The sequence below is a fragment of the Mesoplodon densirostris genome, chromosome 9 (assembly GCF_025265405.1).
Source record: "Mesoplodon densirostris isolate mMesDen1 chromosome 9, mMesDen1 primary haplotype, whole genome shotgun sequence".
NCBI classification, from domain to species: domain Eukaryota; kingdom Metazoa; phylum Chordata; class Mammalia; order Artiodactyla; family Ziphiidae; genus Mesoplodon; species Mesoplodon densirostris.
In genome coordinates this window covers 93941481-93966906 of record NC_082669.1, presented here as the reverse complement: position 1 = coordinate 93966906, position 25426 = coordinate 93941481, and the positions used below count along the sequence as shown (strand labels likewise).

At 39.6% G+C, this 25426-nt stretch overlaps 1 protein-coding gene across 1 annotated transcript in view; it reads left to right on the top strand.

Moving 5' to 3' along the window:
- CHCHD3 (coiled-coil-helix-coiled-coil-helix domain containing 3) overlaps positions 1 to 25426 on the top strand; it is a 294459-nt gene that overhangs the window by 208853 nt on the left and 60180 nt on the right. The window contains exon 6 of the mRNA XM_060108045.1: positions 24533 to 24603. Coding sequence (XP_059964028.1) covers positions 24533 to 24603 — 71 coding nt within the window. The remainder of the gene's footprint in view (positions 1 to 24532; positions 24604 to 25426) is intronic.

The window sequence follows — 25426 nt, the reverse complement described above, 5'->3', positions numbered from 1 at the left end:
TTAGTGAAGTTATCAAGTACATCGCTGCATCACTTCCGTTGAGTTCGCCAACTGTGACTGAGGCGCTCATGGTAACGAATGAGGATCTCTTCTAGGTGGTAAACTGAGGCTCCAAGGCAGCGGCTGAACTCCGATCGTTGTTGAACTAAATGTCCGTGCACAGAACAGCATGGCTGCTCAGGGTGCTCTCAGATCAGATTTAAGAGCTATTTAGAAAAAAAAATGGCTTTATGAACACTTAGCTAAGAGATGTTACTGATTGTAAAAATGATACTCTTGCTAGTGTTTGTATTCTTTCTTATCCCCAGAATGATTCAGTGGGACTCGAGTAATATTATATCAGGAAAGCTGGAGTTCTCTGATATGATTTGCACACTCTAAGTGTGCAAAAGACGAAATATCGATTTTTCTTTGTACAATTAGCGCTTGCACAATACTAGGCTGTTCGTGCTTTGTTGAACTGAGAGATAAATCCCAGAAAGTTGGTATGAGAGAATCAGAAGATCAGGGCAGGGCTTGCGTAGGCCAGCTGCTTGAGGAGTTGTCAGTGGCTGGCAGCCTCAACAGAATGCTCCTTTGCAGTATTGCTTCTGCTTTGTCATGAATGAAAGGTGTATAACAAATGTTGGTTCAAGGGAAGTGAAGCCAAAGAGGAAGGAGGAAAAAAGAATTGAAGAAAGAACTGAAAAAAAACTGAAGACAGCTCTAGTCTAAACGAGCTCCGGTATCCAGATTGGAATAACCTGCGTCTCAGCATAGAGAATTATAGACAGAGTGGCAGCTTTGCCATGGAGTGGCCACCTCAGAAGACAGTGAGGTATCCCAGGACTGCTGGACCAAATAGTCTTCTGGCTGAGTTAAGGTAGTCTAGCCTCTAGATGACTTTCCCCTCCTCCAACTCTGATTCTTTCAACGTCAGAGTATCCTAATTTTTAAAACAGGACCCTGAGACCCAGAGAGGTTGAGCGGCTTGCCCAAGGTCACAAGCAGTCAGGTTATCTGCAATCAGGTCACCCTTGGAAAGTGACCACTGTCAAGCAGAAGTCTTCAGTTCTAAAATAAGCTGCCTTGTGGAGTATGCCAGTCTCCCTGTCACCATCAGTGCTTTAGGCAGAATGAGAATGATTGCTTGTCAGGGATGTTGCAAAGAAGATTCTTGCAAAAGGATTCCATGACCTGTAAGGTCCCTTACAACTTTAAATTCTGTGATTCTAGCTCTGTTTTCATTGGTTTAATAAGACAGTGTTCTCCCCCTAGCTCCTTAACTCCTTACAGAAATGGATCTTGGAAAGCATTTTGTTACATTTTCTATTTAAAATAACAATTAGCCTTGCATCTCGGGTACTTTCAATGGTGTATTGTACCATGTGTAGGATTCATTTGGAATATGAGTTCATTTAGTTACATGTGATGTGGTAATTTGGAGAAATAACATTGTGGCTTCTCACTAAACCAAAAGCTCAAGAAAGCAGAGAGACCCTCATTTTCCCAGCTGTCAACCTGACTGATATTTTAATTTTTCTGCCCTGTAGAAAACTTCAGTCTCTTATCCAATAGATAAATGAGTGAACCCCCCAGGAAATGCAGCAGAATGTTTCTGTTTGCCAATGCAATAAATGCAGAAGCTAATAAATGTCTCCTTCCATCAGGAGGAGGCGTGTAATGAGTAAATGATGAGAAAAAGAATTGAGGGAAACAAATGATCCATCCGATCTAAGATGACAAACAGTTTCTTAATAACTTGTCCTCTAGTTGGAGAGAGGGCTTTCACCAGGCAAAGAGAATGCCTGTTGAAACTAAGCCTAGCACACGGCCATTTACATCTGGCTGCTGATGGATTTATTTAGTCTGGTTCCATTTGGGTCACACTGAGCAATAAGCTGCAATTCAAACTCAGCCTGGTTATGGCTGACTTTCTTTGCTCTGTAATTTCTATGAATGTGTGCTGGGAAAAGGATTCATTTCAGGGCCTAATTCACATTTCTTACCCCAGATTACACTTATGTTTCACATTTGTCTTTTCAGCAAAGACCTTTTTTAGAAGTAGAGATCCAGTCTCTTTCCCTCGAGGTATGTTCAGATCACAGGGGTTTCACAAGAACTTCTTTCCTGTGGGGTGAATATGCTGTTCTTTATAACGCTTTTGTGTACCTCAACTCTCTAAATCCCCAGGGTCTGCCTTTATGGAAACCAGCAGAATATTGTATGCTTTGTCCCTCATGGATGGGTGCAGTCTTGCTTACGGGTCTAGTTTGGAACGACTTGCACTAGGCAGAAGGCACAGTGTGATTAAGACGGAGAATGAGATAAGCTTTGGAAGAAGAGGAGTTGCGATCCACACTGAAGATGAGAGAGAGACTCCATGCCGGACCAAGTAGTCATTTGATGAAATGCATTTTATTATCACCCCTTTGTGGGATCTTTCTAAGAACATTTCTCAGGAGAGTCATGGGGAAAAGATTGGCTACCAAATACCAGCAGTTTTCAGGCACAGATTTTCATGAATATTTCTAGAAGAAGACTATCAAATTGCCTTACTGGGTATTCCAGAATTATCTTTCTTCTGCATTCCACCCCTCCCCCCACCCACTTTGTCTTATTTGTATTTTAAAAAAAAATTCTAGTATTTTTTAGTACCACATGAATGAATGCCTGTCTGCAGTTGAGGAGTGAAACTTTTAAGTAGTAGTAGGGTTTAGGGCCATAATGCAGAAAAATGTTAATGAGTCATCAAATAAAAGCTGGACATACGTGATACTGCAGGGCCCTTGGTGTACTTGGCAGCATATGAAATGCGCCTTAGATATTCAGGAATCCTGCACAGTATTTTCTAAGAGAGAGCCATTATACCTGAAAGCTAAGACTTTTCAATGTGCTTCTATTCACATGCATATTTCTATGCCAGCTCTTTCAAAAGGCCTTTCCTTTGAAATACAAAAAGATAAACATGTCTTTGAAATGGATAGGTGATCTCTTTGCCACTTTTGAAATCTTTCTCCATTTCATATCTGAGATTTTTTAACACCTAAATTAAGAATGACTTTTCTGTTCACCTGAGTAGCTTTATACGCATTGCCAGCACTTGAGAGAACCATTGTCACAGTTATTATTAACATCTGAGTTTGGGTACAAAATCGATGAAAGGAAATTAAAACTTGAGATAGGTGTTCCATCTGCATTGGATCTTATTTTTGCTTGAGTATTGCAGTTCATTGTTAGGTGACTGTTAAATAAATATGATACCTCCATGGTCAAAGAAAACCATGAATTTATCAAGTACTTACAGGGGTACCATCTATTGCTTAGTATTGAAAACACTACAGTATTTTAAAATCTCAAGACCTAAGGCCTTACAGCCCTGGATTTGGAGCATGAGACCTGGGCTGATTTGGTTATAGCACTTACTACCTGTGGGACAATAAGCAAATGTATAATGTTGGTTAAGCATACCATTCCTTATAGGTAAAATGAAGACAGTAGCCTCTATCTTTACTTCCTCCTTGACTGGTTTTTATTGTATAATCAGTTGATATAAATGATTTCTTCCTAGTCATATTTGCTGTTGAGGAGTCCAAGTCTTCACTAGCCTCGCAGCAGTTTTAACTCTTGCTTTGATGGAATTGTGTTCTTCTGTAAACGTGGAATCCTTAGAGCCTCTGCTCTTCTAGGGACTTTTTTTTTTTTTTTTTTTTTCGGTACGCGGGCCTCTCACTGTTGTGGCCTCTCCCGTCGCGGAGCACAGGCTCCGGACGCGCAGGCTCAGCGGCCACGGCTCACGGGCCCAGCTGCTCTGTGGCAAGTGGGATCTTCCCGGACCAGGGCACAAACCCGTGTCCCCTGCATCAGCAGGCAGACTCTCAACCACTGCGCCACCAGGGAGGCCCTCTAGGGACTTTTTTCATATGACTATCACATCCCTCTGGATTATGAGGACTGGAATCATATGACTACTTTAAATTTTTTTTAAGTATTTCCCTCAGCTACTAGTACCTTGTCTTAGGAGATGGCTGTCAGTAAATATTTGAGTGAATAAAAAAATGAACATTGACTCGCTTAACAAATGGGAGAAGAATTTCAGAGACACCAGGAATAAATAGGGTTTTAACCTTCATAATTTAAAAGTTTTAACCTCCTCTTTAAAAAATTAATACGTACTAGCTCATCTGTATTGGCCTTGTGGGTGGATGCACTTGTAGCTTGTGAAAATGCCAGGATTTTGTTTCAATTTTTTTGTTTTGGAGGAGAGCTGGTACAGTTTGGAACATTACAAGAAAATGGTTGTGTAACTGTCCTTATTCTTGAATCTATTCACCAAGAACTAAACCTTAAAGGAATTTAAATATTTCTTCTTTTCCTTCGTCCAGAGAAAAAGACATAGCCTAAAACCAACTTCCGTCCCTCTGTTGTATGGGTTATCTGATGCTTATTTTAGCTGTCCTCTGTGACAACTTGAATATTTAAGTTGCTTTTCATTTTTCAATATTATAAACTCTGTGATGAAAAATTTTTTCCCTAAATTTTTATACACACCTGTGAATATTTCAGACATTTCTAGAAATGAAGCTGAGTCAGAGGCATTTGAGACATGCTGCTGTACATTGTACCAATTTACAGGACTTTGTCTTGGCCTCTCCATTCTCTTCCGTCAGGACCCCTTCCTTTCCTGACACTTCTCCTCCCTCTCAGGGAGTCACCGGTTACTCTGCTCTGCACTGCTTACTTCTGCTTTCGGAAGTGTTAGTCCTGCTCCCCCCACCTGTTTGCTTATGAGTCCCTATTAAGAAGTTAACTGACAGTAAGCTAAAGGGTAATAAATGGATTAGCCTTGAGTTTCTCAACCTGAATTCTGAGGAAACAATCTCAGAAGGTCTTCAAATCTCCGTGAGAATCTTTAAAATCTGTTTTCTGTTCTGTGATTTCTGTGGTTATTTCTGTAGTTAATGTAATCATATTTTCAGTCGGTGGGACCGCCCTACACGTTTGAGGAACGCTAGGTTGGACGACAGAACCTGCTGCCCCTGTGCCTTTGCACTGTAACAGGGGGCTCTTGGAGGCACAGAGGACTGCGAGGCGGAAGGCAGTTCTCTTCGCATACTGCAGTGGATTCGCTGCTTGTATTTCTCTCCCCACTGGCCTTTAAAGACGTCTTCACCCTCCCACCCCTGGGCCTGGCCCGTGTTAGTTCTTCAGTGAGCTCTTTTGAATGAATGAATTTGAGGGCTGGAAAAGAAGGTGAAATGGGTAAGAAAGAGCATCCAGGGGAGCACCTGTTGTAAACCCTTCCAATTCTTAAACATTGTGTGTGAAGGAAGAACTAAACAGAGTTGATGATAAAAGCAGCTTGTGTCTGTCTGCTCCTCTACAGTAAGGATTATTGTTTACAGCTTTCCTTTTAGCCCACGGTTTTCAAGAGAACACCATGTGCGTGAATGCACGCCCATGCACGTGCCGAGCAAGTGCAGGAGAGTTTGCATGTTCGATTTATAGAGCTCCCTTCTGTGGGAGACAGGAGACCCGTGAGGGTGAGGTGTAGTGCAAGCCTGATCTCAGCTGGCAATACATACGCGATGCTGTCTGGATAGAGCCATGCAGCGCACGTGCTCTTAAATGTGCACGTGGCAGCACCTTGTTGAGCCCTGCACAGGTTAAGACTGATGACCTTGAGAATGACTGTGTCACATTCCCGCACAGGGAACGTGCAGTGATTTCAGAGTTTCTGTGTGGGTCTTGCACGACATCATGTGATAACCCTTCCGATGACTGAATTTGCTCCGTCTCATGGTTGTCGAAGGGCAGTGAGACGCACAACTGTGTCAAGAGCAGAAAGGGCTTAGGTGTGTAATAGAGAAGTCTGAAAGGTGAGTGTAGAAGGGTGGATACTGTTTTATTTCAGGTAGAAGAGCTACAAACAATAGGAAGATTTGAGACCTCTTACTGACATTATTAGATAAAAGAAAAGGTGAGAAAAATGAATACCTTAGAATTAGGATAAGTGGGAAACCTCCATGTAAGCAAGGTTAATGGGAGCTGTGGGTGGGAGAGGGTCAGGCAGTCACTTTCCGAGTAGTTTCTAGGTAAGTTACCTTTCTTACATGATACCAATTTAGGCATAATGCCTGTTGGAAATTGAGGCATAATTTTCTTATAAAAATGATACAAGCCCACGATCAAAACTTAAATTGTTATAGAAGGCTATTAAATAAGAAGGAAAAGTATCTCCTCCTCAGGTCCCCTTTCTAGGGGTAACACATATTCCTTGCAGAATATTTCAGGGTGTATGCGTACATATACATCATATACTTATCATTTGATAAAATACACGGTCCAAATTGTCTTACAGCTTTGTTTTTCGTACTACTTGGATCGCTCTCCATCCATATTAATACAAGTAGTCGATCTCTCTTATTTCTAAAGGGGTTAGAATAAAGTTGTGCAAGTGGAGAGAATTCTGATAAGAAGCTTGAATTCTGACAAAAAAGCTAGAGAAATTAAAAGGAAATAAAACCACAACCTACTTAAGAACTGAATCTGAAGGGTAGTTAGGTACTTGAGAGACATACAGGGCTTTAGAGACTCATTAGAAAAACTACTTCCTAGAAATAAATAAAAGATCACACTATATGTGGTCCTATAGCACTGTGATTTTTCATTAATTTTACATTTATTTCTGTGATTTTTAAATTTATGTCTGTCTTCTCCAGTACGCCACAAGCTCCATAAAAGCAGGGCCAAGTATCTTGTTTGTTCACCATCCCATTCCAAATTCCTGGCCTAGTGTCTGGCACAAACCTTCAGTATTTGTAGAATGAATAAATGAACAAATAATAGGAAACTTAGACTGCCAAATGAGTGTTTGGTGCAGGTGTTTATTTAAATTGCTCAGATGAAGAAACTGAGGCGTGAGGTAATATAACTAATATAGCTTGTGTATTATTGCAGGGCTGTCAATGAATGTAGAATTCCTGTTCTAATTAGAAAACTAAATCAAGAAAAAAAACCCTTCAGACTCTAATTAGTGAAGTTTCTAAAGTGCCGGCAATAAAACTAGAAATGCCAGAAGAAGCTCTGAATAGCTGTTTCTTTATATGAGAAATAGTAAAGATGGAATGAAAGGGTAATTACAAAAGCAGTTTATTAATTTTGCCAAGGTACCCAGGAGACAGTGGGGTTTTCATGAAATGTGGCTTCTTAGAGATGGTAAGATTTGATGCTAGAGGTAAGCATAGCTTTAAATTTTTTAATTCTTTCTGTTCTGTGTCAGAAAAGGAGAGAGGCAGAAGGAAACAAATTTCTGACGTGTGGAAGCAGAGGATTCCACAAAGGAAAGGAAAAAGATGCTCCTACTGGGTCATTGCATTTGACTTTATTAAAGTTATTCATGAGGTGTACAAAAAGCAAACATATCAAGGTGTAAGGAAGGTCTGTTCCTCATTTATTTGACTCTCTATATCATAAAAATGGAATAGCTTAAATTAGGAAGTTTTTTGGTACTCATATTCCACGATGGCTGCCGGAGCTTTGGCCATTGTATCTACATTGCAGATTAGGAGAAAGGAAAAAGGCAAAATGGCTGAAAAGATTCCCTGCCAGGTGAGGTCCGCTCTCTTTAAGCAGCCTACCTGGAAGTCCCACACAACAATTCTGCTTATGGCTCAGCCTAAATAGAAGCAAGCTGGGAATTTTAGTTTAGTTGACTATATATCCAGCTTAAAATGGAGTTATCTAAGGAGGAAGGAGAGATGTTGGGACAAGCTAGTGCTGATAGTCTTTTCCACAGGGAATCTTCATTTGTCTTTACTGTGGAACCTAGTAGGGTTTTTGATTCATTAGAAACTGCTAAATTAGTAATTTATTATTGATCACCAGTGATATGGATTTGAAAAAGTAGGGCTGAGAAAAAGTAAGTTACACTTACAGATGTATACAAATGGTTATAAGCAAATATTTAGGAATGCTCAGGATAAATACATAGTCTTGTAAGTTTATTACTTTCATGAAACAAAACATTACTCAGTGTTAGAAAAATGGAGATGAAGTTTGAATCCATCTACTTGATGGTCATTCTTCAGGTTCGTGTGTAGTTGTGTAGGTAAATTAATGGGGACCCAGGCTCTGATGGATTGGCCAAGGAGCTAGGGGCTGTTGGCAGTAGTATTGTGATGGAGAACCACTGTCTTCCACAGGGAGAAGCCAGGCCGTCTGCCAAGAACTGGCCTTCCATTGTCCCGTTGATGCAATCACCCTGAAAGATAAGACCCTCATTTTGTGTGTTAAAAAGTGAGACTTAGCTTAAATAACCCAAACCATTCCTTGGTGTGCCTTTAAGAAACAGAATCCTGAATCTGATATACTGTGCATCTGAACCAGTGTTGGCAATTTGCAAGCTATTTAAACATTAGCTTTGATTTTCCTGTCTTGTAGACAATTCTCCTGAGCCTCAGGGGGTAGGGGGAGGGAAAGGGAGAAAAGGAGAGAGTCCAGGAACAGTGGAATCCAGGGCATGGGTCTGAGGAGTGCCAATAATGGAAGGTTCTTAAAGATGCCAACTACTCTCTATTCAAGAGCCACTTTTCTCACTGAGAATTATCAACCCCCTTCCCCTGCTCTCCTGCCCATCTGTAACAGACTTCAGCGTGTACAGTAACGCAGGGAAGGCAGAACTCAAACCTGCCAGTAGGCTCTCTGGTAGAAGGTTTGTCGGGAGAAATACTGAAACCACTTGATCAAATGAACTTAGACGATTAGTGATTTTTTTTGTTTTTGTTTTTAATTTTTCAATTTAATTTTATTTTTTTTATACAGCGGGTTCTTACTAGTCATCAATTTTATACACATCAGTGTATACATGTCAATCCCAATCGCCCAATTCAGCACACCACCACCACCACCACCACCACCCCCACCCCTGCCACTTTCCCCCCTTGGTGTCCATACGTTTCTTCTCTACATGTGTGTCTCAATTTTTGCCCTGCAAACCGGTTCATCTGTACCATTTTTCTAGGTTCCACATATATGTGTTAATATATGATATTTGTTTTTCTCTTTCTGACTTCCTTCACTCTGTATGACAGTCTCTAGATCCAGATCCATCCACGTCTCAACAAATGACCCAATTTCGTTCCTTTTTATGGCTGAGTAATATTCCATTGTATATATGTACCACATCTTCTTTATCCATTCACCTGTCGATGGGCATTTAGGTTGCTTCCGTGACCTGGCTATTATAAATAGTGCTGCAATGAACATTAGGGTGCATGTGTCTTTTTGAATTATGGTTCTCTCTAGGTATATGCCCAGTAGTGGGATTGCTGGATCATATGGTAATTCTATTTTTAGGTTTTTAAGGAACCTCCATACTGTTCTCCATAGTGGCTCTAACGATTTACATTTCCACCAACAGTGCAAGAGGGTTTCCTTTTCTCCACACCCTCTCCAGCATTTGTTGTTTGTAGATTTTCTGATGATGCCCATTCTAACTGGTGTGAGGTGATACCTCATTGTAGTTTTTTTTTTTTTTTTTGCAGTACGCGGGCCTCTCACTGTTGTGGCCTCTCCTGTTGTGGAGCACAGGCTCCGGACGTGCAGGCTCAGCGGCCATGGCTCATGGGCACAGCCGCTCCGTGGCATGTGGGATCTTCCGGGACCGGGGCACAAACCCGTGTCCCCTGCATCGGCAGGCGGACTGTCAACCACTGCGCCACCAGGGAAGCCCTCATTGTAGTTTTGATTTGCATTTCTCTAATAATTAGTGATGTTGAGCAGCTTTTCATGTGCTTCTTGGCCATCTGTATGTCTTCTTTGGAGAAATGTCTATTTAGGTCTTCTGCCCATTTTTGGATTGTGTTGTTTGTTTATTTAATATTGAGCTTCGTGAGCTGTTTATATATTTTGGAGATTAATCCTTTGTCTGTTGATTCATTTGCAAATATTTTCTCCTACTCTGAGGGTTGTCTTTTTGTCTTGTTTATGGTTTCCTTTGCTGTGCAAAAGCTTTGAAGTTTCATTAGGTCCCATTTGTTTATTTTTGTTTTTATTTCCATTTCTCTAGGAGGTGGATCAAAAAAGATCTTGCTGTGATTTATGTCAAAGAGTGTTCTTCCTATGTTTTCCTCTGAGAGTTTTATAGTGTCTGGTCTTACATTTAGGTCTCTAATCCATTTTGAGTTTATTTTTGTGTATGGTGTTAGAGAGTGTTCTAATTTCATTCTTTTACACGTAGCTGTCCAGTTTTCCCAGCACCACTTATTGAAGAGACTGTATTTTCTCCATTGTATATCCTTGCCTCCTTTGTCATAGATTAGTTGACCATAGGTGCGTGGGTTTATCTCTGGGCTTTCTATCCTGTTCCATTGATCTATATTTGTTTTTGTGCCAGTACCATATTGTCTTGATTAATGTAGCTCTGTAGTATAGTCTGAAGTCAGGGAGTCTGATTCCTCCAGCTCTGCTTTTTTCGCTCAAGACTGCTTTGGCTATTCGGGGACTTTTGTGTCTCCATACAAATTTTAAGATTTTTTTGTTCTAGTTCCATAAAAAATGCCATTGGTAATTTGATAGGGATTGAATTGAATCTGTAGATTGCTTTGGGGAGTATAGTCATTTTCACAATTTTGATCCTTCCAATCCAAGAACATGGTATATCTCTCCATCTGTTGGTATCATCTTTAATTTCTTTCATCAGTGTCTTATAGTTTTCTGTGTACAGGTCTTTTGGCTCCCTAGGTAAGTTTATTCCTAGGTATTTTATTCTTTTTGTTGCAATGGTAAATGGGAGTGCTTCCTTAATGTCTCTTTCAGATTTTTCATCATTAGTGTATAGGAATGCAAGAGATTTCTATGCATTAATTTTGTATCCTGCAACGTTACCAAATTCATTGATTAGCTCTACTAGTTTTCTGGTGGCATGTGTAGGATTCTCTATGTATAGTATCATGTCATCAGCAAACAGTGACAGTTTTACTTCTTCTTTTCTGATTTATATTCCTTTTATTTTTCTTCTCTGATTGCCGTGGCTAGGACTTCCAAAACTATGTTGAATAATAGTGGTGAGAGTGGACATCCTTGTCTTGTTCCTGATCTTAGAGGAAATGCTTTCAGTTTTTCACCATCGAGAATGATGTTTGCTGTGGGTTTGTCATATATGGCCTTTATTATGTTGAGGTAGGTTCCCTCTATGCCCGCTTTCTGGAGCGTTTTTGTCATAAATGGGTGTTGAGTTTTGTCAGAAGCTCTTTCTGCATCTGTTGAGATGACCATATGGTTTTTATTCTTCAATTTGTTAATATGGTGTATCACATTGATTGATTTGTGTATACTGAAGAATCCTTGCATCCCTGGGATAAATCCCACTTGATCATGGTCTCTGATTCTTTTAATGTGCTGTTGGATTCTGTTTGCTAGTATTTTGTTGAGGATTTTTGCATCTATATTCATCAGTGATATTGGTCTGTAATTTTCTCTTTTTGTAGTATCTTTGTGTGTTTTCGGTGTCAGGGTGATGGTGGCCTCATAGAATGAGTTTGGGAGTGTTCCTTCCTCTGCAGTTTTTTGGAAGAGTTTGAGAAGGATGGGTGTTAGCTCTTCTCTAAATGTTTGATAGAATTCACCTGTGAAGCCATCTGGTCCTGGGCTTTTATTTGTTGGAAGATTTTTAATCACAGTTTCAATTTCATTACTTGTGATTGTTCTGTTCATATTTTCTCTTTCTTCCTGGTTCAGTCTTGGAAGGTTCTGCCTTTGTAAGAACTTGTCCATTTCTTCCAGATTGTCCATTTTATTGGCATAGAGTTGCTTGTAGTAGTCTCTTAGGATGCTTTGTATTTCTTCAGTGTCTGTTGTAACTTCCCCTTTTTCATTTCTAATTTTATTGATTTGAGTCCTCTCCCTCTTTTTCTTGATGAGTCTGGCTAAAGGTTTATCAATTTTGTTTATCTTCTCAAAGAACCAGCTTTTAGTTTTATTGATCTTTGCTATTGTTTTCTTTGTTTCTATTTCATTTATTTCTGCTCTGGTCTTTATGATTTCTTTCCTCCTGCTAACTTTGGGTTTTGTTTGTTCTTCTTTCTCTAGTTCCTTTAGGTGTAAGGTTAGATTGTTTATTTGAGATTTTTCTTGTTTCTTGAGGTAGGCTTGTATAGCTATAAACTTCCCTCTTAGAACTGCTTTTGCTGCATCCCATAGGTTTTGGATCATCATGTTTTCTTTTTCATTTGTCTCTAGGTATGTTTTGATTTCCTCTTTGATTTCTTCACTGATCTCTTGGTTATTTAGTAACATACTGTTTAGCCTCCATGTGTTTGTGTTTTTTACGTTTTTTCCCCTGTGATTTATTTCTAATCTTGTAGCTTTGTTGTCAGAAAAGATGCTTGATATGACTTCAATTTTCTTAAATTTACTGAGGCTTGATTTGTGACCCAAGATGTGATCTATCCTAGAGAATGTTTGTGCGCACCTGAGAGGAAAGTATAATCTGCTTTTTTTGTTTGGAATGTCCTATAAATATCAATTAAATCTATCTGGTCTATTGTGTCATTTAAAGCTTCTGTTTCCTTGATTATTTTCATTTTGGATGATCTGTCCTTTGGTGTAAGTGAGGTGTTAAGGTCCCCCGCTATTATTGTGTTACTGTCGATTTCCTGTTTTATAGCTGTTAGCAGTTGCCTTATGTATTGAGGTGCTCCTATGTTGGGTGCATATATATTTATAATCGTTATATCTTCTTCTTGGAATGATCCCTTGATCATTATGTAGTGTCCTTCCTTGTCTCTTGTAACATTCTTTATTTTAAAGTCTATTTTATGTGATATGAGTATATCTACTCCAGCTTTCTTTTGATTTCCATTTGCATGGAATATCTTTTTCCATCCCCTCACTTTCAGTCTGCATGTGTCCCTAGGTCTGAAGTAGGTCTCCTGTAGACAGCATATAATTAGTGATTAAAAAAAAAATTCTGTAGCTCTTAAAATTGTTGTGGTAGAGAAAAGTGAGGGTCTGATTCTGTGTAATTCTGTAAAAAGACAGGAAGGTTGTGGAAGCATGAACTCCTTTTGGCCTCCTGATGGTGTACAGTAAATGACTGTTTCAGGGCTTCTCACCTGGAATTATATCCACGCTGCATTTGCAGCATTAAATTGTGTCCTCAGATGCTTAGCTTTCATATTGGGGGAAGCATACTTACCTGCACCCAGCTGATTACAGATTATAACATAGTTCCTGGGCGAGTGGTATAACAAAAAGTGTAAATAAGTCAGTTCTGAATCTCTCTACTTAACAGTGGGAATGCTCTTATTGACATTTTCAATACGAAGGCTTTTATTGGTGTTTGTACACATTAGACCTTTGTTTGAAATAACTAGCCATATAGAGTAACGCTTGTGTTTGGCTGGGTATAGGAGGGATGGAGACTGACAGTTGGTGGTGGTAATTATACGTCAGCTTAGAGAGAGGAGATGCACACCTTCGGTCAGTCTGCTCATATCCAAGATCAGACTTGTTCCTTCTCCCATTCACTCTTCTAACATAAGTAGAGTCACCACCATCTGAATGGACAGTGTGTAGGAGTGTCAGTGTCCTCCAAGAAATAGTGTCAGGCCACCAGAATTGTACCTCAGTGTGCTGTGTTGTGTAGCATTTTATAAAAGAACTGATAAGAGCTAGTTAACAAATATTTCTTGTGACCATTTTGATTTGTTCTTTTCTCATATGATAACAGGTGTGATCGTATTAGTTATAATAGAACAGAAATAAGATTCTGAACCTGAGAAAATATTGCAAGAATAATGTGTCCATGTTTCTTTTGATCTAATTTAGAGCTTGAAAAGATGCTTTTTGAATCTAGCAATAATGTGTGTCTGTGCGCGTGCATTTTAAAATACACTTTTAAAGGGAGACTTTGAAAATGGAAAAAGGCAGTATACCACGCTTTCAAAAACCTGGGCCACAGCCAGCCCATAGAAATTTGGGAATGATGCCTGTTCTTGTTGATTCCTGTTTCCTTGCTATACTGTCTAAAAACTTTGTTCTTGGATATCAGAATACCAGACGGGTAAATCCCCCCACCCCCCACATTAGAACTTTAAGGGAGATTGGAAAGAAATATGAGAATACTTGCATGTAGAAATCTACCACACGGTTTGTGCATGATTTTGTGCTGTCTCTTCAGCTCTCTGTGGCAGGTATGATACATTGGCCCAATAAACACCAATCGCAAACGCTGTCCTTCTCTTTCTTTACTCTAGAAGCGAGAAAACAGAATAACTCAATTTCCCAGACTCTTTTGCAGCCAGGCTTGTGCATGATATATAATTCTGGCTAAAGAGATGTGAGTGGAAATCTCTGGAGAGGCCTTCTCTTCCCTTATTTACCTTCTTCAGAACATGGGCATGATAACTGGAGGTGCGACAGCTATCTTGAGACCATGGGGACAAAAGCCAAATGCTAAGAGTGGCTGAGAAAGGAATACAGAAAAGGGCCTAGTTATTTCATGATGTCCTTAGCACCTGTATCAGCCCTGGTTTCTAATGTCTGGATTTCTTATTACACGAGAGAAACAACTCCCTTACTCGCTTATGCTACTGTTTGTAGCTTAAACTATTCCTGTACTGTTACTGCAATTGAACACAATGCTCAGCAATATCCATTTCCTTTTTATGTAGCAAAGCAGACTGAAGTGTTTGCTATTTGGTAGGAAACTGATAATAAATGTAGTAGTGCACCTTTTCCATGTTATATTATTTAATTTACTTTAACCTTGTCTCTATCCCATCCTGTTTTAAATAAGAGCAAAAGTTGGAATGCAGTTTACGATGAATAGGCCTCTCTAACATTATTTCAGTAAGTTTTGTGTGTCACGTAAACTGAGTGCTCTAAGTATAATGATAAATGGGACAAGATACCTGCTTTGGGGGAACTTACAGGCTAGCTGGAGAGACAACAGGTGAACAAGCATTGCTGGTACAGTGTGACAAGTGCTTTGATACAAGTCTGTGGTGCTGTGAGAGTACAGAGAAAAGGCACGAATCAGTTCAGTTTTACTGTATAGGAAACCACCCCCAACTTAGTGGCTACAAACAGTCACCATTTATTTACCTCATGATTCTGCAGGTGTGTCACCAATTTGGGCTGCTCTCAGCTGGGCAGTTCTGGGCTTGGCTGGGCTCACTCTTGCTGAGTTGGCTGAGGTTTGGCTGGTCTAGGATGGCCTCAGCCGGGAAGACTTTTAGTCTCTCCTTCTCCAGCAGGCTAGCTTGGGCTTATTGATGTGGCATCTGGGCAGGGTTCCAAGAGAGACTCCTGGGTTTAGAACTGGCACTTCATCATGTCTATCACAGTCTGTTGGCCAGAGCAGGTCACAAGCACAGCCTGGATTGAAGGGGTGGGGAAATAGACTTCACCCTTTCATGATGAGGAAAGCTATAAAGTATCACCAAAGGACATGAATATAGAAAAGAGTAAAGAATTGTGACCAGGGACTTCCCTGGTGGCACGATGGCTAAGAATCCGCCTGCCAATGCAGGGGAAAGGGTTCGAGCCCTGGTCCTGGGAGATCCCACATGCTTCGGAGCAACTAAGCCCATGCGCCACAACTACTGAGCCTGCACACCTATAGCCCACACTTCGCAACAAGAGAAGCCACCACAGTGAGAAGCCCGTGCACCACAACGAAGAGTAGCCCCCGTTTACCACAAATAGAGAAAGCCCGCGTGCAGCAACGAAGACCCAACACAGCCAAAAATAAATAAATAAAATAAATAAATTTAAAAAAAAAAGAATTGTGACCATTCTTGCAGTCTGCCACAGGGCTGTGAGGAAGCAGGGGAGAGGTGAGCAATAATTTTCTTAAAGGACTTTATCTCAAATTTTTAAGATTCAAGATAGCAATTTCTTTTTTATTAGCACTTAATAAAAAGTGATGCCATCGGTCATCATCAGTTCTGGAATCATTTTCCAATATCGCCAGTTTCTACTCTTTCCTTATCTTGTGAACATTAGTTTTAAAAATAACCCATAAGAAAATGTTGCTCTGAGATGGGAAAAGTTGCACATCAAGAAGTGCAGGATTGGGCCTCCCTGGTGGCGCAGTGGTTAAGAGTCTGCCTGCCGATGCAGGGGATACGGGTTCGTGCCCCGGTCTGGGAGGATCCCATATGCCGCGGAGCGGCTGGGCCCGTGAGCCATGGCCGCTGGGCCTGTGCATCCAGAGCCTGTGCTCCGCAACGGGAGAGGCCACAACAGTGAGAGGCACACATACCGCAAAAAGAAAAAAAAAAAAAAAGAAGAAGTGCAGGATTGAAATAGTGTTTAGACTTTTCTTTAAATCAGCATTGCACATGGACCATTTAAAGGGATTTTGTTCCCTCAAGATGATCCGTGATAAAAAGGTTCCATGAGGAAATCAGTTTGGGAGTCATCATGAACAGTATTTCTCATACTGGAGGTTTACAGTGCATAGTAAAAAGGTCCTGGGAAGTCCTCACATTAAAGTGCTTTGCTATTTAATTTAGTTAATTGGATTTCATTGGGATAAGGTCAAAAGTTATTGGTTTGATTTTTATATGAGCTAGTTAGTGTCACCATATGTGTGTATGTATACACACACACACACACAAACACACACACACTTTTTTTTTTTGTTTTTTACATAGCCAGTTACATTCCCAACACTGCCCAGCTATTGTCTTTACAGTTCCCATTTATCTTAAGGAACAGAAAAACAGAAAAGATGAGCAATGTAATAGAAATTCAGTAATGTTTGATTTAATGGAAGAAGAGATTTTTGTTTTTAAAAGATTTAAATTTTTGTTAAAATGGATTTTGAAAAAATTTACCAAACACTGTGTACTTATTTTTACTGTTTAAATAATGTTCAAATAAATTTTAATAATGGGTAGCATTCCTGTAATGCTCACCATATGTTGTCCCAGGTACTATATTCAAAGAGCTTTTTAAAAAAAGTTTAATTAATTAATTTATTTTTGGCTGCGTTGGGTCTTCGTTGCTGCATGCCGGCTTTCTCTAGTTGTGGTGAGCAGGGGCTACTCTTCCTTGCGGTGTGCGGGCTTCTCATTGCGGTGGCTTCTCTTGTTGCAGAGCATGGGCTCTAGGTGTGTGGGCTTCAGTTGTTGTGGCACGTGGCTCAGTAGTTGTGGCTCTCAGGCTCTAGAGCACAGGCTCAGTAGTTTTGGTGCACGGGCTTAGTTGCTCCGTGGCATGTGGGATCTTCCCGGACCAGGGCTCGAACCTGTGTACCCTGCATTGGCAGGTGGATTCTTAACCACTGCGCCCCCAGGGAAGCCCCAAAGAGCTTTATATGAGTTATCGTATTTAATCCCCCAAAGAGTCTTGTTGGTCCTTATTGTGGTGTTTTTTTAATTGCTCTGAGTAAAGTTTTAATGCATATCAGGTCATCATAATACAAACTTTTTTTTTTAATTGAAGTATAGTTAAATTACAATGTTGTGTTAGTTTCAGTTGTACCACAAGGTGATTCGGTGTATATATATGTATATATATATATATATATATATATATATATATATATATATTTATGTTCTTTTTCAGATTCTTTTCTCTTAGGTTATTACAAAATATTGAGTAGAGTTCCCTGTGCTATACAGTAGGTCTTTGTTGATTACCTCTTTTATATATAGTAGTGTGTGTGTATGTTAATCTCAAACTCCTAATTTCTCTCTCCCCCCCCCGCACCCACTGTCCCCTTTGGTAACTATAAGTTTGTTTTCTGCGTCTGTGAGTCTATTTCTGCTTTGGATATAAGTTCATTTGTATCATTTTTTCAGATTCCATATATAAGTGATATCGTGATATTTGTCTTTCTCTGACTTACTTTACTTAATGTGATAATCTCTAGGTCCATCCATGTTGCTGCAAATGGCATTATTTCACTTCTTTTTATGGCTGAGTAATATTCCATTGTAGATGTGTACCGCATCTTCTTTATGCATTCATCTGTTGATGGACATTTAGGTTGATTCCATGTCTTGGCTGTTGTCGATAGTGCTGCTGTGAACATAGGTGTGAATGTATCTTTTGGAGTAAGCATTTTCTCCAGATATATGCCCAGGAATGGGGGATGCAAGATCATTTGGTAACTGTATTTTTAGTTTCTTAAGGAACCTCCGTACTCTTCTCCATAGTGGCTGTACCAATTTACATTCCCACCAACAGTGTAGGAGGGTTCCTTTTTCTTCACACTCTCTCCAGCATTTATTATTTGTAGAGGGTTTTTTTTGGATTTATATATTTATTTTTTTGCTAGATTTTGCTCTTTTTTTTAAAGGGTTTTGAGGAGGAATGTCAAGGCTGCTTACAGAAGCTCATTCTCTCACTGCCTGAACTGTTTCTTTTTTTCTTTTTCTTTTATATTGGAGTAGAGTTGATTGACAATAATGTGTTAGTTTCAGGTGGACAGTGAAGTGATTCAGTTATGCATATACTTGTATCTATTCTTTTTCAAATTCTTCGCCCATTTAGGTTGTTGCAGAGTATTTGAAGAGCTTTATACAAATTATCATATTTAATCCCCCAAAGAGTCTTGTTGGTCTTCAGTGTTACCCTCCCCTTTTCACAGATGGTAGACAGCTCTTGTGTTCCATTCTACAAAGGTGGAGCTGTGACTTGTCAGTCTGGCTCCAAAGTGCATTCTCTTTACCACCTCTCTGTTCTGCGAAGAATCACTCACCTAAGTGCAGAGTGTCGTGGACAGCATATTCATGTGTTTTAAATGAAACGTTTTAAAAGTTATGTTCAGTGGAGCATTCAGTCACCGTAACTCAGTTTGTTGCCTGTGTATTTAGTAACTGGTTCCTGGTGCCTTAGATGGAAAATATTTTGATATAGAAAATGAAAATGCCTGTTGTTTCCAGTGATGCATTGTCCTCTAATATAGGTGACAGAAACATCTCCCAGATCTAGAATGATGTTATTTTGCAGATAGTTCACCTCCTACAGCTCCTTTCACTTATCTTTGACAAAAAAATAGATAAGCCTTTAATCAAATTTTTGATAGTGCTAAAATAACTGAAAGATACTGTCATTCTACTTTGAATTTATAAGATCTACCTTCTCAAAGAGAATCTTGGTGGAAAACACGTTTTATGCTTGTATCAAATAAGAATTCATGTTTTAAAGGAAGAAACTAATGAATTAGACTTTTAATATTTGATTTAAATCACATTTACCTGCCACAAATTCATATTACTGCTGGACAAATCATGTCAAGTATTTTTCCTGCCATTGATGGAGCAGGAAACTATGCAGAATGAATATGAATGAAGAATTCTTGAATTTTAGGTTGTAAAGGACCTCACTGGCATAGAACTAATGTGGCGGTGTCCAAAGCAGTGATCATTCATTGAACGGCCCCCCTGTCAGATCACGGGCACCTTCCTCCACCACTTCTTTTTGAGTCTCTTTATTTAAGGTCTTCTCACCAGGTTGTTTCTCTCATACCACTTGTCTACAATGCAACAGTGTTTGGAGGGTGTGTGTGTGTGTGTGTGTATGTGTCTGTATATATATCTCCATCTTCTTTGAAAACAGCAGTGTGGATGTTACTTATTAGAAACACTGACCACACAGGTCTTAAAATTTTGACTATTATAGAAAATGATCAGACAAAAATACAAATCATGTAAGTATGTACCACTACAAACTGTAGGGTTGGTTAACCAAATAACCACAAATTTAGTTACAAGGATGACATTAAAGTAACAATAATTTACAATTAGTAAACAAAAGTAGCAGCATGTACAACCTATGGCCATCTCAAGACAACACAGATGACGAAAGCACCGCTTCTGAAAATTACGGTACTTCTGCTGCCTGTGAGTACCAGTTCAGAGGAAGAACATTGCAGCAGTGGAAGGCAAGAGTCAGAGCTCTTGGGCAGTTTTGGGTCCATCAGTGACTTGTGGACAGTACCAGCAGACTCCCTAATTTGGAGCATCTTTGTAAAAACTGTAACTATATTCAGTTGTGGAAAATAGTTTTGCCATAATTCTTCAAAAACACTGATTTTTCACTTTGAATGGTACGCTAAACAGTAATTTTTATTATCCTTTCATTGTTCTAGAAACCCAGTAGTGTCCAAACTTAGTGTGTGTTCAGAGTCATTGAGATGCTTCTAAGCTTGCAGCTTCTGGGCCCCATCCTCAGTGGTTCAGGGTGTGGCCCAGGAGTCTGCAGTTTCACAAGCTCTGCAGATGGTTCTGAAGTGGGTGGTCCCCATTCCTTTTACCAAGGGCTCACAGGATAGAAGGGCAGGAGTTGGGGCAACTTCCTGAAAACCTGGATCTGGAGCTCAGGCAACCCCTGAAAGGGGCATCTGAAACCACTCACCCCTTCCCCCTTTTTCCCAACCCTTGTAATAGCCCGTCTGCCTCTTCCTCCTGACAGTGGACAGTTACGTCTTTACGGTGATAAAGATTGACCTGTGTAGCAGGAGGGAGGTTCCCACAGTGCAAACCTAGGCCCTCTCAGTTACTGACAGTGAATAGGGGAGGCGGGCGCGCTTTGCCTGACTCAGGTCTGCCCCTCTGTAGCTCCGTGTTTACCTCCTGTTCCATATTTCTTAATCAGGCTATAGGGAATTTATACTTTTCTAAGAATAGCTACCCACTCTTTGAAGATTTTTGTGTTTGAAGGCTTTTTCTCTGAGGCTCCTGTTTTCATATTGAGCAAGAGAGTCAATGAAGATAGTCATTATATCAGTAAGGTCTAAATATGCAGTAATGTCATTTAGAAATTAATGCACCGTTAGAACACCACAGAAATCCTTTCTGCAAACAACGGATGCAAAAAAACTGATGGCAAAAGTTTAAGGTGAAACAGTGTATTTGCATAATCTCAAAGAATCTCCTGTAAGATATTGATTACAACAGGAAAAACAGTAACTTTGCTGTGGAGAAACCCTTAGGCACCACTTTAATCAAGTGGTCAAGATCAACAGCACCAGTCAAACGATCTATTGATGTCATGTAATGTAGCCTGGGATGCAGTGTGTGGAGGTGGGCACGTCACTTGTGTGGTATCCTTCCCTACAACGCATGATAGTGTCAGTCTAATCATGAGAAAACATCTCACAGGCCCAAATTGCGCATCATTCTACGAAACATCTGACCCGTGTTCTTCGGGAGTGTTGAGGTCATAAAAGAGAAGGCGACACTGAGGCGCTGTCACAGATGAGAGGAGACAAGGAAGCCGTGACAACTGAACGCCACACAGGGCCCGGGACTAGATCCTGGACTAGGAAAAGAAGGAAATTTGGAAAACTACAAGTAAAGTCTGTAATTTAGCTGCTGCTAGTCTCTAGTATTGTGACATTGTTAGCTTCTTAGTTTTGATCATTGTACTATGATCATCTAAGGTGCTGCCGTGAAGGGAAGCTGAGTGCAGTATATACGGGAACCTTCTTCTATTTCTGCCCCCTTTCTGTAAGTCTAAAGTGATTACCTAAGACAAAGTTGAGGAAAAGGTACTTTTGTTCAGTAATGTGTAAACAGTCTGCAGTAGCTTAGCATTTAAGAATCTATCTCCACTCAGCTAACCTCCCCACACGTACTTTTATGTTCTAGTTCTACTGAAGCATTTGTCGTTGTTGTTAGCACCTTTGGGGAGTGAGGGGGAGGGAGGAACACAATTTTTGTATGTATTACAAAGTATTTATGACCAGTGTAACAACTGGATGGGTACCACACCTCACTTTTGAAAACATGACAGTGCACTGAAGTCCCCCTGTTCCCTTCCTTTATGGCACTCTGCCCCTCGCATCCTCTTTTACCACCCACACATAACTGCCACCACTTAGAGATAATCCATAGAATTTGCTCTTTACTGATCCTGTTTCATTTTTTTGCCCTTTTTCATCCAAAGTAACAGAAATTGCATTGTACTGTATCATATCTACAACTTGCTTTTTTTGCCCCACATGTATGTCTGATTCATTCTTTTTCATCACTGTATAGATAGATATCCATTTTATGAATACTCAATATATATTTATCCTTTCTCCTGCTGGCAGACATATTGGGAGTGTTGTTGGTTTGGGGTTTTTGTTTTGTTTTTTTGCATAATTGTTCATTTTTAAAAGTATTTTCTCAGGTCAAAAGAGATCTCTACTTTTTCTGAACTCCGTTAACACTATGTACCACTTTTAGCTTAACATTTGTGACCTTTTATTATAATTATTTTTCTTTTCTCCTGTAGCAGATGGAAAGCTTTTTGAGGATCTAGTTCTCCAAGATGGACTTATTGGGATAATAAGGATTTAAAATTTTGTTGAATGAATAAGTAAATACTTAATGAATTAAACACTGTCTTCATATAGATGTTGGGCATATTTGTGTTTGTTTTCTTAGTTATATGGTGTTGCCTCTTGGGGACTTTGTTACATTTATGCAGTGTCAGAAACTGGTCACTGAGCTAGAAATATGGAGCATAGATAAGCCTAAAACTTTAAGAAATTATATTCTAGGTTTGCAGGCATCACAGGTACAGGGTTTTTTTTGGTGTGTTTAACATTGAAGGAGAAAGTTTGACAAAGTTAGCAATTTAATCTACATTTGGCATTACACAGCAGAAGGGAGCTCTCTCTATTATGGCAGAAGTCTTCCTTTTGTGTATCGTTCTGTATTGACAATTTTGAATTTGTACCCAGAATGGAATTGCCCAAATTAGTTCTTTTCCTCCAAAATTCTTTTATTTGGATGTTAACCTTACCCTGCAAAAACACTGAGCAGGTTTCTTAGCTCTCTTGCCTATCTTATTTGATTTCTACAATAGCTTTGGCAGACATAAGCAAGGCTAGTGTCATCCATATTTTACAGATTAGGAACGCTGGAACGGAAGCTGGGGGAGGTTGTTTGCTCAGGGTCACTGAACAGAACCAGAGACCAGATCTTTTAGTCTGGTCCTGGCTCTGTCCAGACGTTACAGTTTCAGTGTTTAAAATGAGCAAACATATTTTGTTTTGCTGGCATTTTAATAGATGATTCAGTAACATAATGCCTGTTTGACAGTTCATCGTAGTAATATGGGGAGTTTCTCATCATTGTTAGTGGTCCATTATAACTGCCTTTTTGCTGCCCTCTTTGTTAGAAGCGTTCAAAGAAAAGCTGAAACCAAACATTGCAAAAGAGCGAGTTGTGACTGGTGTGTATTTTAAAGGAAAGAAAAACCTCATAAGTGGAACTGATAGGAAGGAGTGACACCACCTAAAGTTAAAATATCGGAGGAGACAAATGGCTTTTTGATAGCTCGAGACCTACCAGTGAATTAAAACTCCTCGGCACATGGACTGGTGCAGTTGATCACTCACATTGCAGTCTTAAAAAAATGCAGAAGCAGTACACGTAAATATTGTCTTCATGTCAGAAATACACCTTCGTGCTTGAAAATGATAAAAATCACAATCGATCCTTAACAACTGTTCTGTTCATCTTTATTGATCAGGTGCAAGAAAGATAAATCGCAGCCCAAATAAGATTATAGTAAATGTTAGCATCATAGGGGACTCTAGGTTGATCGAGAGCCATTCATCATCTCAAATGGTGACCTGTCCATTGCTCCAGCCATCCTGAGTCTGCTGTCTAATCACATACCTATTGATTTTATCTACATCCAACAAACCTGGATGTGACTGTCATTGGGCAACCCAGACTGTTAAATGCAAAGGGGTCACTGGTGTGAAGAGGATTTCATTTTCATTTTCTTACCAACCAACAATGATTTATTAAAAAATAAACTACCCCAAGTCATGCATGTGAAACCTGAGTGATTAGGGAATGAAGGGGCACAGTCGACCGCATTTTGGGGTCTGTTGCATTTTGTTCCTTTGCACTGTGATGCATTTTGCAGGGTATTTCATGGAGTCTGAAGGCCCATAGGGTCATTTAGGCCACCCTCTGCCGTAAGACAGGTTTCACAGTAGCTAGCCAGAATGGATCATTTTTAATTTTGCTGCCCCAGGAAAGGCATTACTTTGCTCTTACAACTTGATGTATGTTGCTTATGTGTTCATTCATGTAATATTGAAACATTTTTTTAATAAAAATTACCTGAATCTGCACCCCTGTTCTTACTGATTAATTTGTTATAAATGTTGGTGCTCTTGTGGTCATATGGAGATGACCACTGGAATAATAGGTAAGTATGGTGTGCGAATATCATATTCAATACAAATGTCTTTTGATCTTGCAGTGGTGGATTCCAAATAAGGGAGATCAAAATAATCTTTCAAAAATGTGTTAGGAGTTTTCTCAGAAGGATCAAATAATGATGAATTACAACTGTGAACATTGACTCTTTAATTACAGCCTGCATACCGACAACTATACTGTTATTAAATGGGTAGCTTTGCATGTATTTTTGTAAGTATTCATGCTACCATGCAAGAAATCTTTCCTCTACTGCTTGAGTGGCCGACACAAGATTTTATGTATTTTTTTGAAATCGTAGGTCTTGCACACATTTTGTCCTCTTGGATAGTGAAAACTCTGCTATCGATCTTTATCCACAGAGCTCAGAGTTCTACAGAGTCACCACTGAGCAATACCAGAAAGCTGCCGAGGAGGTGGAAGCAAAGTTCAAGTAAGTTTTTAATAGTATTATCATTATTTACCCTTCTTGACAAGATGAAAATACACCTTTAGCTCTTTGATACGTTAGCCCTCTGGAATACTTGGAAATGTGTTTGGATCCATGTTGCTTTAGCGGAATTCAAATGCAAGGAATGGGCATTTGATGACAGTGTGTTGCAACTCAATTTTATGAACTCGGGGAAATTGAAAGCAATGGTGATAGAATTTTCATTTGGAATATTATATAAGATAGGATACCGTTGATTATGAAGGTGATGTTAAATTGCTATCTCTATTAATAGAAACACAGAAATCATTCACTTGTGTATCATAAAATGATGGGCATGTCCAAATTTGGGTATCTGCCTTTCTCTCATTTAAGCTGTTTTCATTTCTTCACATGTACCTTGAAAGCATTTAAATTACAGACTTTACCTTGCCCTTGATTATGAGGGTGATGTTAAATTGCTACCTGTGTTAATCCTTGGAATGTTTAAATGAACGTTCTGTAATGGATGGATCAAAGTGTCTGCGACCCATAGCCCTGTACTTTCCCTTTGCTTCCAGTGCTCACATTAGGTAAGAAAACATCATTCAGAATTTTCCTGAGTATATAAATAGTTCTGTTGTGTAACCCCTGTTAGTCGCACTTGTGCAAATTAGTGAAGCACAGAAAGATGCTGTGACGGGTTTAGTTGAAAGAGTGCATTGGGCTCAGACCTCCTTCCTTGGCATGTTTATAAACATTTGATAAAATGATTAAACCCTAAGGTAGAATGTTGTTACTTGCTGCTATAGTGCAGTTTGTGTGGTAATGGATACTGGTGTTATTT